This window comes from Cokeromyces recurvatus (genome assembly GCF_025118155.1).
Source record: "Cokeromyces recurvatus strain NRRL 2243 chromosome Unknown BX663scaffold_24, whole genome shotgun sequence".
NCBI lineage: Eukaryota > Fungi > Mucoromycota > Mucoromycetes > Mucorales > Mucoraceae > Cokeromyces > Cokeromyces recurvatus.
In genome coordinates, this window is record NW_026251410.1 from 342,405 (window position 1) to 355,413 (window position 13,009).

Genomic DNA, 13,009 nt, shown 5'->3' on the forward strand with positions numbered 1-13,009 from the left:
TGTTGATTTATTAATTGACTTTAATTTTGAAATGAAGAAAAAAAAAACTAATTGCGAATGTAAATTAAAGCAATTCCATTATTAGTGATTATATACATTCGTTTACAATTAGTGAATTTAGAGAAAAATAAAAACAAGATTTAGCAATTATATAATTAATGTAGTTGTGTTCATTTCAATTAAATTCCTTTTTTTTTTAAAAAAAAAAAATTCAAATTTAATCCCCCCTAGTAAAATTATTTTATATTTTACTTTTTTTATTCTTTATTTAACAATGACCAACATTACCGACATTGACAAATGCAAATGTTCTGCAATCAGCTCAAAAAAAAAGCCCTAAAGACTTTACTATATATTTTCAAGAGGTAATTACTACAATTACAAGAGTAATGACATCTCCATTGTTTAATGAAGATGACATTGGTAAATGAATTAACACATGTAATTAACAATTCTCAAATATTTTTAGTAAAGGATATTATTGTTCAAAGTAACAGACATTTTGAAAGGTAAAAGATAATAAGTTAGTGCAAAAAATATAAATGTATTGCTAAGACTTTTTACATTGTATATATAGAGTTTGCTGCTATTCAATAATTTAGTTCGTTTTATTTCAATAGCGGACCGAAAAAAAACTTTTTTTTTAAAAAAAAAGAGGTAATCACATCCTTTTTTCCTTTTTTTTCATTTTTAATACATTCGTTAAACTACTAATTTTTTATTGTAATAGATGTTCATTTTAATATTGTTAGCTATTACTCTTTTTATATATGTATTTAAATTATAGGTCTTTGTTGATTATTTCAAATTGTAAGTATTTACATTATTTTGAAAATATATGTATCTTTTTTTTTTAATTTTCTCTTTTCTTAAATCAAAAACAACTAAAATGAAACAATTAAATAGGTATGTGTTGGTCTTTATTATGCAGCAGCAATATTTGATTCAGATCTACAACAAAGACTTGTATTATTTATCTATTGAAAAAAGGTATATAAAATAACACCTTTATCTTTAACTATTTCAATATGTGTATTAACAATTCTTTATATAACAGGGAGGTCAAGTACAAGTGTACGTCATTCTAATGTAACATTGAAAGGTATAGTGTGGGAAAAAAATAATAATACCCGAGATTTAACTAATATTCTTTTCTCTGCAGCACAAACATAGATCTAGCCTTTTGTATTTTTTTTTTTTTTGGTAAATATGATATTTCTATACTTTATCATATGTTAGCTTTTATTAATTATTTATTCTATTAATAGTGTATGCTTCTTTTGTAAATGGAATACTTTTCTGTTGATCACTTCAATTGCTACTACTTTTTGTTTCTGTTCTGTATGATAATCCTTGCAATCTCTGTGTTCTTTTTCTTTTTTTTCCCCAAAGCCGAAAGGATTCTTTAATCAATGGCCATGTTATCAATAGAATATGTATTCAAGGTAAGTGTAATATTTTACATGTAATGCTTATAGCATACTCTTTTATTATATTATTATATTATTATTATATTATATTATATTATTATTATTATTATTATTTTATATGTACCAATTTTTTATGTAATAAATAAATAAATAAAAAAAGTAAATAAAAAGCCACATTTTTTGTAAACAATGTATTTAATAATGTCCAATAAAGAAAGGCAATAAAGAAGCCTATTTAATATAAACAAAGCCTAAAAGGGAATAAAATACCATCTATATAACCCAATAATGTATAACCATGTTTTGATGAGTCATGAAGCATAAAGCCAATGATAAACAACATGGTATGTAAAATATTAGCAAATGAAAAGCAATTATAAAGTACAGGATTTAATCAAAACTTGTAAAAAACAGTACATGAAATATATAAACCCTGTGTGTATCTTGTAGAAAAAAGTACAAGAAATGTTCAAAACTTGTATATATCCTGTAGAAAAAGTGCAAGATTTGTTTATATCTTGATTATATCTTGTATGATTTTGAGGCAGGATTTATACATATCTTGTACATATATCTTGCACATACAAGAAATGTCTAATTCTTGTAGTACATGATATAGTGCAAGATATAATCAAATCCTGTGTTATATCTTGTAAAAAATATACTCAGATGATTGCAGTGCACCCGACTCATACCACCACGGCCATTTATACCTACAACTAATATTAATAATCACTACACAATACCAGTATTACCTACTACCACTACCACTACCACTACTACTTTGACTTGATTTTTATTTTATTTTATTTTATTTTATTTTATTTTTTTTTTGTAATTTTTATCATTGGATTATGGAACAGTCTATAATATATATGTATGAACAAAAAAAAAAAAAAAAAAAAAAAAAAAAAAAAAAAAAAAAAACTATTTTTATTACTAACATTTACTATTATTATTATTATAAATAAGCTATATTGGAACATCAAATGATAGACTTTATTATATCGCTTGTGTTATAATATATATGAACCTTTTTATGATATTTGTTATAGAACAAGCTCTGGATATAAGCATAAATAATATTATAAAAGATGAATTACATAATACAGGACAAACTATAAGCCTGAACATATAATAAAAGATATCATACCTTACTGTATATAACATCTTATAAACAATATAATATAAACCCTATTGACATTCAATCATCTAAATGCATCAACTAATAAAGACAACGTATCATTTCTAAATATTTATTTTTATAACCTTGACAAAGGATTCAGGTCGTCTTTGATCCAATAAAATAAAAATACAAAAAATATCAGGAACATACACTCAGATCAAACAATAATTTTTTTTTCACCCATAGATCTGTCTCTTGAATCAACACAATGTATATCTGAATACTTATCCTTTTTTTTTATAGTTATTTCTATCTCTTTGATTCAGGATTCATTAGCATAAATACAAGTAGTTGTTTAAACACGAAATAATCTTTATATCATTCTTTTTACATTGAATAAACAAGTCTCAAATCATACTTCCTTTTGTTCTCTTTGTCTTTCTTTTCTTCTTTAAGCCAAACCATCACATTTACCATGCACATTACTTGAACTCACATTACTGTTATAACTTTTATCAATTATCCTCATATATGTGATAAGCGACTTTAATGACTTCACTCAATAAAGTAAAAGATTATCCATATCAATTATGGATTTTAGCTTCGTTTGATTGCTGACTAGCAATTAAGAACTTATCAAAAGCTTCAGCATCCGACATGTTAGAGATACCCAATTTTAATTTTTAGAGACTTATGTGTACATTAATCAGAAATGAATGATATTTGCTCTAACGTTAGAATTCGTTCTGAAAACATCAAAAATAAAAATTGCATTTTTTTTTTTTTTTTTTTTTTTTTTTACTTGAAATACGCCCATAACTCTCATTTTAACGATATATAGCCTCAATCCATAGGTTCTTTGTCTTGTAGAATTCACTAAGGAAGTACCAAATTTGCCTGTTTGGTCATTGTCATAACTTCTAAAGTTTTTATAGCTCTCTACATATCTTACCCAACTACCAATGTTAAAAGGATTCATAGATCGTTTATCACTTTTATCAGCTTTGGTCACTAATTCAATATCCTTAATATTCTTCCTTATTATTAAAGTAGTTATTTTTAATGTTGAATAGCTTATTTGATGTATCAGCTATAACAAGTCTGTCTTCAGTTTCATACCGTTTTTTTTTTTGTTCCTCCATCATTAAAAATTTACTATTTATATTATATTATATTATGTTATTATTATTATTATTATTTTCGTCTATCACTGATGAGTCGATTGTCTCTGAACTAATATTTTTTTTTCTTTATCCCAAAACTGTGTTCTATAAAAAGTTGTCTGCTTATTTTTGCCATACAAGTTTTTTTTTTTTTTTATGATAACTTATTCTTTCACGTTTTTTCATGTACGTCATTGTTTTTTAATTCGTTACATTTAACAACGTCTTCTTGGTTTGTCAATTCTTTACGTATTCTTTCTTCTATTTCAAGTCTTTGAGTATAATCACACCAGTAGTTTATACTATTTCCTTACTGTTACATATTATAATTTACAAGTATTCTGTAACCGCAACAAGTATGACAGTGGTTCTAAATAAATAATGTGTAACTTTTTATAGCAATTGTACTACACAATACGTATTAACTTTAGAGCCCATCCTCCTTTCTTTTTCATTTTTTTTTATTTTATATGAGAAAAAAAAATTATTGAAGAGGTAGTCCTTTATAGTGTAGAGGTGGATTAGATTCTGTTCTTGTTTGCTTCTACTACAGCCGTGTTACTCCCAGGAATTCTCTCAATGCTGCGGGCTTTCCTCTCTTGCATGGTAGGAAATTACCCCGCGATTTAACAACATCTTTTTATCGACCTCCATTGAAGGCCTGGTGTTGAACATTGGATCCTGGAAGGTAGCATGTTATCAGCAAAGCTCAGAACTAACCCCGATTTTATTATTTAATCACTCCCATCTACAGCTAACAAAGTTCATCTCTCCATGATCGCCGCTTGGCCAACAGAAAGGCGCTACCCTTTCCGATCAAGTCATTTTATTTAACTCAATTTTTTTGTTTATAAACCCAAACTTTTAGGTGTAGTTGCCGAGTTGTGGTATTCAAAAAAAAATAAATAAAAAACATTTCCCTTTTATGCATGCATTTGCTATAATCTTATATCATCAAACAATATTTTTTAATAAGAATTCAACGACCGTCGAAATAAATAGGCATAGTTAGAGTCACTTACTCTTCCTTTATTAAATATTTAACTTAAAGTACCTGGACAAATAGTATAAAGGAATGCGGCTTCAACTTATTTATGTATTATACTTTTTCATGTTACATGAACTTAAGGAAGTTGGTACTAAATAGGATTCTGTCGTAACTAATACTTTTCTAATTCCCCTTTGATTTTAGATATTCTTATATGAATACCTAACTGTTAAAATCATAGATAAAACTGTGATATTATTTGTAAAATATCAAGTAAAAAATATTATAAAATAAAAATAATAAAAAGACAAAAGAAAGTTAAGGAGAGTGAACAATGGTTCTAAAGTCAATCACCTTATTTATGAACTTAAATTGATAGGGTATTTATAAGAATTGTTGAAGAGGCCTGAAATAAGATGTGAATCAGAAAATTGTTATAGGTAATGAAGTGTTAGAAGTTTTAATATTATTTGATAAAGTGGATCAAGAGAGTTTTTCAGGGAAATCTAGATAGAATTCCTTGATCTACATGTTTAATCAAGGAACATGACATTATAAGTCAGTTCATGACAAGATTAAACACTATTCCAACTGATAGTTTAAACAGCAATGCAGTCGTGTTTGAATTCATCCGTTGTTTGTTGTATAGTGTTGTGTATATAATGATGTATTACATAATATCTTACAATATACAGATCAGAGTCATGAAGGACTCGAATGATATTTATAGCTATTAGTAGTGCACTTTCTGCATACAATATTATTTGTGAGACATATATGAATTATAGACTGTACCTATTAGTTATACACACACATTATTATCTAATATACTAATTTATAAATACAATCATATACTATCTATACACTATACACTATAATAACTTTCATTCAAGTAGTACATTGAGGAATGACTATAATACAAAGCATCTTCCACAAGTATGAACAAACGAGATCTCGTTATTTGGTTTCAAGAAAAATAACCGAACCGGCTAGATCGAGCACGACTAATTTAATCAAGGCAAAGACTAGAGCTCAACCATAATATCTTTAATCATTTTATGGGAAATATTCTTCTTTCATTCTGTTCCTGTCGCAAAGTAACCCCATTCTTCACAAGATATAAAATAAGCATACATTTTGCACTCCTTTTTTAGAGATGCAATTTTTTAATTTATCTCCTTATTCAATTTTTTAATTCTTATTTTTATTCAATTTATAATAAAAGTTTTTACAAAGTGTTCACAGACTTATTCTATCTTCTTTTTTTTTATCTCTAAACAACAGAAATAATAAATAAATAAATAAATAAATAAAAATAAATAAATAAATAATAAAAACAATGATATTAGTCTGGTTCCATTTATGCTTTAAGATTAGAAGTATTGCTGAGATATAAATGATAGGATTGAGGATTTTCGTAAATCCTAATTATTAGGACCAAGATGGGTTGCGTTGGTTTAAGGTTGTAACAAATTTCTATGCCATCAAAATCTTTGATTCGTTTTCTATATTTTTCAACATTTTCTTTGGTATATTTAACAAAGAAAAACATACAAATTGTCTGGACTCTTAATCTTTCCATTATTGATTGAAGTTACTAGAAACCTTTAGTAGCCGCTCTAGTGTAGCTCTTACTTTAAAACAGTAAATATATATAAATAGCTGTAGCAAGCTACAAACATATTTGTATAGAACAAAACAAGTTACGCTTTTAAACGAATAGTCTATCTGCAACACCCAAGGTAGCTAAAGAGCCCCTTAAGATACAAGGATTAATGAAAAAAAAAGGGAGGGAGGTAGCAAAGGAAAGAAAAGAAAAGGAAAAATAATAATGCAAGAAATGTATTGTTTGTTGGGGGGAGGAGGAGGAAGGAAAAAAAAAGGAACCGACCAAAAAATGTTTTACCCTTGGATTTCTTGGAGTTGAAGATAAGCCTTTAATATGTTGAAGATGTATCAAGTTTATAACTGATCAGCAAACAAACTACTAGAGTAGATAATTATCACGTTATTGAAGAAGTCTAGGGTTGAAGTGTTAGAAGCAAGTTGAAAAATAAATGATCAAAGGAATATCTATTATCTGAGATATTTGAAGTCGTTAATAATGGACTGTAATAATTCTTTGTAAGAGGCTTGAATGGGTAATTAGGTCAAATATCGAGTAAACATTTGGTAGCCTTCTGAAGTAGTTAACATATAGTCTATGGTAGACATTCGTTACTATAGAATTGAAGATAAAGATACTGCAAGTAAGCAAATAGATTTAGCCTTAGTATTTCCATGTTTATCTAAACTTTCATTGTAATAACTGCTATTGAAAATAACATCTGAATCTCTTATCATCTAACGAATGAATATCATTATGATTTAATTAACTATTTCTGCATATGAATGTGTATTGTTTTTCACCAATTACTGGCCAAAATTTATTTGGTAACTGGCTATCACCAACTTGAAATATAAAATATGATATATACATGAATTGGCCAAGGTCATCTTATTAAATAAGCTTTCTATCATTAAGGTTAATAAAAATGCTGCATTTAAATAAATCCTTAATAATCTGAAATGAATGCATTATTACAAGGAAAAAAAAAAAAAAAAAAAAAAAAAAAAAAAAAAAAAAAAAAAAAAAAAAAAAAAACTCTCATTAAAGATTCCTCTTTCATGGATTGAGTTCTTTAAACTTATTCTCTCTATGTAGGTAATATTAAATAAGAGACTATATTCATCTTCTATTAAGGCTTTCAACAAATGTCTTTAAACTTATTATGTCTTTCATTACCGAATAATGCTTATGCTCATTCATAGTCAAGTCTACTAAACCATTATCATTTAATTTACTGATAACGATCATTACTGAGACTTTTTCTTTTAACAGATTGCTTTTTTGCAAGATTTTACTTTTATTGAAACAAATGTCCGGGCGGTAATTAAAAAAAGGAACACACCCTTAGAACTAGACTTCTAACTTTATTGGCCAAAACCGCATTTCAAAAGCGGTTTAACCAAAAGAGGGCAGTAACTTAAAAAAAAAAAAAAATATTGATAATAATCATTTCTATTATTTTCATTCATTAAATCCTTTAATCTAATGAGTGCTTCCTTATTACTTGATGCTTTAAGAAGACATGATCTGCAAGATGTAAGTTAGAAATGTAAATACAAAATCCACGATTAATATTAATTGATCACTTTTTCTTTTTTTTTTTTTCTCAGTATTATCCAAAGTAACATTGATGATAATTTGACACTAAACATATAAATTGAATTTAATACATTCATTTATTTTTTTTTATATAGTTTATCTTCACAAGGAATATTTAAAATAGATAAACTTGCGGATGTAAGTGTCAATTTAATTTTGATCTTATAATGACTAACTTTTGCGCACTAGTTATCTGAAGCTGAATATTCAAAAATAGGAGTACGTTCTGCAGAAGATAAAACTAAATTTTTAGCACTAGTTAAAGATATGAAAGATATTCTTCGATCAACTACTTCAAAACCTAAATTAAATGAAACAGCTAAAAAACGACCTTTATCATCCAACAAAATAATTCCTGATAGACGAACTAGACGCATGACTATTGCGCCACAATCCATTCCACATACACCACCCGCTAAAATGTCTGCTCGAGATCGTCGCCTTTCCTATTTACCCTATCCCTCAAGGAGAAGTTCCATGCTACATAAACCACCCACACATAATTTAAAAACTTCAAGCAGTCCTCAAAAACAAAAGCCAGTAGCAAAGCCCAAAATCCTTCAAATAGATAATATGACTTCACCTATAGAAATGCCTAAAGAATCTCCTCCAGAACGTGTATCAACAAGACAATTAGATGCATATGGTATACCCATTCATAATCGCCAAAAGACGAATCATAATATGCATTCCTATAACTCATTGGATGAGTATTTACTATCCAAATCAAAAACGACAGCACCAACAGTAAAAGCTCCTATAACAGCAAATTATTCTAATGACTTGCAACAACGTATTCGTGTTTGTGTAAGGAAAAGACCATTAAATAAAAAGGAAATAAGCAACCAGGAAATTGACATTGTACCATTGGTTGGAAGTCGTACAATTCAACTCAATGAGCCAAAGTAAGTCTACACTAAAGCATTTATACATGTATAAAAAAAAAAGACTGACTTTAAAACACAGAACACGAATTGATTTAACTCGCTTTACAGAAAAACATACATTCACATTTGATGAAGCATTTGATAGTGATGCTACAAACATAGAGGTATGAACAAAACCTGGAACCAAATACAATTATTTTACTTAGATATAGTATTATATTTATTAGATTTATGCAAAGACTGCTCAACCATTAGTAGAATATATTTTTACTGGTGGAAAAGCTACTTGTTTTGCTCAGTAAGTCAATCAAGTTTTTTTTTTTCCTTTTTTCTTTTTTAAATAGTTGTATTAAAAACTGATATATTTTTTCTTTTGTAGTGGTCAAACAGGTTCTGGAAAAACACATACAATGCTTGATCCTCAAAATGGACTTTATGTCTTGGCAGCCCAGGATATTTTCCGAATGTTATCAACCTCTATCTACTCACATTTAACAGCTTATGTTGGATTTTATGAAATCTATCAGGGACAATTATTCGATTTACTAAATAATAAGACAAAATTAACAGCTAGAGAAGATGGTAACGGTAATGTTGTTATCGCAGGTCTTCGTGAATACCCAGTTACAAATGTAGAAGATTTAATGGACGTTTTTGAATACGGTAATAAAGGAAGAACAACAGGAAAGACAGGCGCAAATAATAAATCATCTCGTTCGCATGCCGTTCTTCATATTGTATTAAAATCCAACAACTCAAAAATTTATGGAAAATTGAGTTTTATTGACTTGGCAGGAAGCGAGCGAGGGGCAGATAGAGGAGAAGCTAACACGAAAACAAGGTAAGTTTGAGAAAAGAATAGGAGGGAAAAAGAATTCAAGTCACTAACTTATATTAAATTAAATTAGATTAGAAGGTGCTGAAATTAATAAAAGTCTTTTAGCCTTAAAAGAATGTATTCGTGCTTTAGATCAAAACAAGAATCATACGCCTTTTAGAGGAAGTAAATTAACTCAGGTGATATAGGATAAAAATTATATAGATAAAGTCAAATGTATTTATTTTAACTTGATTAGGTTTTACGAGATTCGTTTACTGGTAATTCTCGAACATGCATGATTGCAACCATATCTCCAAATAATTCAAATAGTGAACATACTTTAAATACGCTTCGCTATGCTGATAGGTAAAATTATAAGAATTCATAACAAAAGAAGTAACTGAATACATATGTTATTATGTGTAGAGTAAAGCAACTTAAAGGAGAATCAGATCCACGATTATTAGGAGATTATGGGTCCAATTTAGAGAATAAAAAAATGAACCACGATTTTGAAATGAATAATTCAGTAGATAGTCAAAGTTTAACGAACTCAGATGCCATATGGGAAGAGGAAGCATCTGAAAACCTATTTGAAGTTGATTTTCCTACTGAAGTTGAACACAACGCTCTTAATACACCCACACATGAACGATTTTATAGTTCAGTTGATATATCCTCATCTAGTACAACAGCAGCAGCAACAGCAGCAGCAGCAGCAGCAGCAGCAGCAGAACGTCAACAAAAATTCCTTCAACGACTTGAGTCACCACCCTCTGAAGTATTTGAAGATCATCCTTTTTTCTCTTCTTTACCCGAACCAAAGTCAGATGTGACTAACAGGATACGTCGTTTTATACGTTTACATAAGCTACAAGTAAAAGAAATGGAAGCATGTATTGAAAATGAAAAAAAGTTAATTGCAAAACTAGCTTCAACAATACCAAATGAATTCGATCTAAATGATGAAGACGAAGTTGAAGATCAAAAGTGTAAAGAGGAATTTGAAGTCTATTTGAATGATTTAGAGGAAATTATGGATAAAAAGTCAGGTTTGATAAATGCCGTTTCACAACAAATTAAAGAGGAATTAATTTAAGTAAATAAATAAATAAAACCAAAAAATTTTTTTTTCTTTATTAATTATATTATATACTGGAGTAAATAAATCAAAGCTTGCTTGTTAAAGTATGATCTTCTTGATTCTTTAAACATACTTCCATATCTGTTATATATTGTCTTAGAGACCTTTGCTCCATTTTACCAAATACGAATCCTACTACAAGACATACAGTTGCAATGATTGAAAAGAGAATTAAAAGTAAACTGTAGATAGCGTTCATGAATAACGTCTGATGATAGTATATGATAATAATTTGAGTTATAAATAAACCAAGTATAATAAAGACTGATAATAGAAAGAAGTTTAAAATGGTATTAGCTGTCCTTTTCGCTTTGATCAAATCCTTTTCTAATAGGATTAACATAGTTTGCAATGTTTCTGGTAATAGTTTTGTAAAACAAGGATTTGCTAAAAGGACGAGAGCAGCATCATCATCAGTAACGGCTACATCACCTTTTATTTTAAACAGGGAATGGACAGCAAAATGATCCGAGTAACTCATTTCTGTATGCGTTATATATCCTTCTAATGCTACTCTGGATTCTATGCAGCTTATTTTCGGTGTATGTCTATAGAAAATATAATCTAATCTGTCACCCATTTCTTTAACATGAGCTTGTTGCTTTAAAAAGTGTTTAGTCCATGTATTTAAGGGTGAATCACAAGTTATACCAAATAGTTGAATACATTCAGAATCTGTGAGTTCATTATTCTCAAGACGTTTTAAACTGTTTGCCATTTCATCTTTATGAATTTCTAACCAAGAATCCGTCATAAATCCATGATTCTTTAAAATAGTATAACAATAACTACTAGGGACACTATTAAAATCACCCGTCTTTTTTTTTTTTTTTTTTTTTTGGCATACATTAATATAATAATAATAATAAGGACAGAATGTAGATCATATTACCAATATAACATGTTTACCCTGAGCGACAGAAGCACGTACACTATTTGCTATTTGCCAACATTGAGTAATCCTTTGAGCTTCATATGCATTGTTATTTCCATATTCAGCTTGTAGCTAGTAGCAATTATATATAAGTGACTTTTTGTTTTGTTTTTGTTTAATATTATGTAAGCAACTTTACATGAGTAGTATAAACGTCAATGAATCCAACATTAGGATGATTAATACAAATACATCCACAACCTTTTCCAACATAAAAATCTCCTTGAAATATTTGAAGTGGTCTCCCTGATAAAGTAAAATGTATATAAGACGATGATAAAATTTGAAAACGAGACAGCAACACTAAACCGCTTCCTAGTGTACCACTAATATGATGTATAAAACGATTATAGTCATTGCCAATAATAAGTTACTTACCTATAAAAATATTTTGTAAAAGGTAATTTATGCTTCACTTTCTCTTTTATATAGTCAAAGTCTTCCCACATCCATACCTCTTGAAGCGCTACAATATCATATTGTTGTTGACACATATAATCGGCAATTGCAATTAACCGAAATCTGCGTTTCTTTGCTACAATGTTGAGACCCCTTTTTTATTACAACAAATACATATAAACACATGATTGAATCTAATTCAAATAGGATATGTCTATTTTACCAACAATTTAAAGATAAAACAGATAATGTCTCTTCCTCATTTTTATTATTCATTTCTTAGAAACAAAAATAATAATAATAAAATACAGAAATTAGTATTATTATGATTACTGCATTTTTATGAATATACGGGCGGTAAATAGAAATGTATTTTACAAATTTCCTAAAACAGATTTGCACAATGAAATAAATTGGATTGCATAAATAGTTCTGCAGTAACATGATTACATAAGTGCAACCACTAACAATATTAAATTTTGTGAACAATTGTCTTGTGATTTGAGGAAATACAAAAAAAAAAAAAAAAAAAAAAAAAAAAAAAAAAAAAACAGATGAAATTGGAAATAAGAGCAAAGTCCTCCGTATATATTTGCATAATAGAGAATTACATCAATCAAAGTCATGCCATGTTATGCACTGGATTAGAAGAAGCCCTTCCAAGTCATCTTTACCATTGAAAGACCTAACTGTAAAGTTTTGTGGATATAATATAATTTCTACAATAGACCTATACAGGCTATAGTGGCTTATTATATATGGATATTTATATATACATATGTGTGTGTGTGTGTGTGTGTGTGTGCTGTTTTACACAGAACTTTACAATGATTCTTTTTAATTTTAAAGGATTTATTACAAAAGCTTATTACCTACCTAAAAGCATAATTAGCTAATAATATCTCTTTTA

The 13,009-nt window shown here is 28.2% G+C and overlaps 4 protein-coding genes across 4 annotated transcripts; 1 reads left to right on the top strand and 3 right to left on the bottom strand.

The window, feature by feature from the left end:
- Positions 1 to 2,209: 2,209 nt before the first annotated feature.
- Positions 2,210 to 2,613, bottom strand: BX663DRAFT_518333 (uncharacterized protein). The gene is made up of 2 exons (XM_051528861.1): positions 2,403 to 2,613; positions 2,210 to 2,307 (listed from the first exon to the last, which is right to left on the bottom strand). The coding sequence occupies exon 1, from the start codon at positions 2,598 to 2,600 to the stop codon at positions 2,433 to 2,435; it is 168 nt and encodes a 55-aa protein (XP_051380330.1). The 5' UTR covers positions 2,601 to 2,613; the 3' UTR covers positions 2,210 to 2,307; positions 2,403 to 2,432.
- Positions 2,614 to 6,067: 3,454 nt separating this feature from the next.
- Positions 6,068 to 6,259, bottom strand: BX663DRAFT_439736 (uncharacterized protein; the record flags this gene model as incomplete). The annotated part of the gene is made up of 1 exon (XM_051523344.1): positions 6,068 to 6,259. The coding sequence occupies one exon, from the start codon at positions 6,257 to 6,259 to the stop codon at positions 6,068 to 6,070; it is 192 nt and encodes a 63-aa protein (XP_051380331.1).
- Positions 6,260 to 7,777: 1,518 nt separating this feature from the next.
- BX663DRAFT_518340 (P-loop containing nucleoside triphosphate hydrolase protein) lies at positions 7,778 to 10,779 on the top strand. The gene is made up of 9 exons (XM_051528862.1): positions 7,778 to 7,852; positions 7,927 to 7,937; positions 8,011 to 8,820; positions 8,882 to 8,966; positions 9,030 to 9,100; positions 9,182 to 9,643; positions 9,711 to 9,819; positions 9,879 to 9,988; positions 10,049 to 10,779. Exons 3-9 carry the CDS (start codon positions 8,183 to 8,185, stop codon positions 10,719 to 10,721), a joined length of 2,148 nt encoding a protein of 715 aa, XP_051380332.1. The 5' UTR covers positions 7,778 to 7,852; positions 7,927 to 7,937; positions 8,011 to 8,182; the 3' UTR covers positions 10,722 to 10,779.
- Positions 10,780 to 12,375, bottom strand: BX663DRAFT_477255 (Endonuclease/exonuclease/phosphatase; the record flags this gene model as incomplete). The annotated part of the gene is made up of 5 exons (XM_051524280.1): positions 10,780 to 11,583; positions 11,659 to 11,772; positions 11,840 to 12,026; positions 12,079 to 12,252; positions 12,323 to 12,375. 5 exons carry the CDS (start codon positions 12,373 to 12,375, stop codon positions 10,792 to 10,794), a joined length of 1,320 nt encoding a protein of 439 aa, XP_051380333.1. The 3' UTR covers positions 10,780 to 10,791.
- Positions 12,376 to 13,009: the final 634 nt, after the last annotated feature.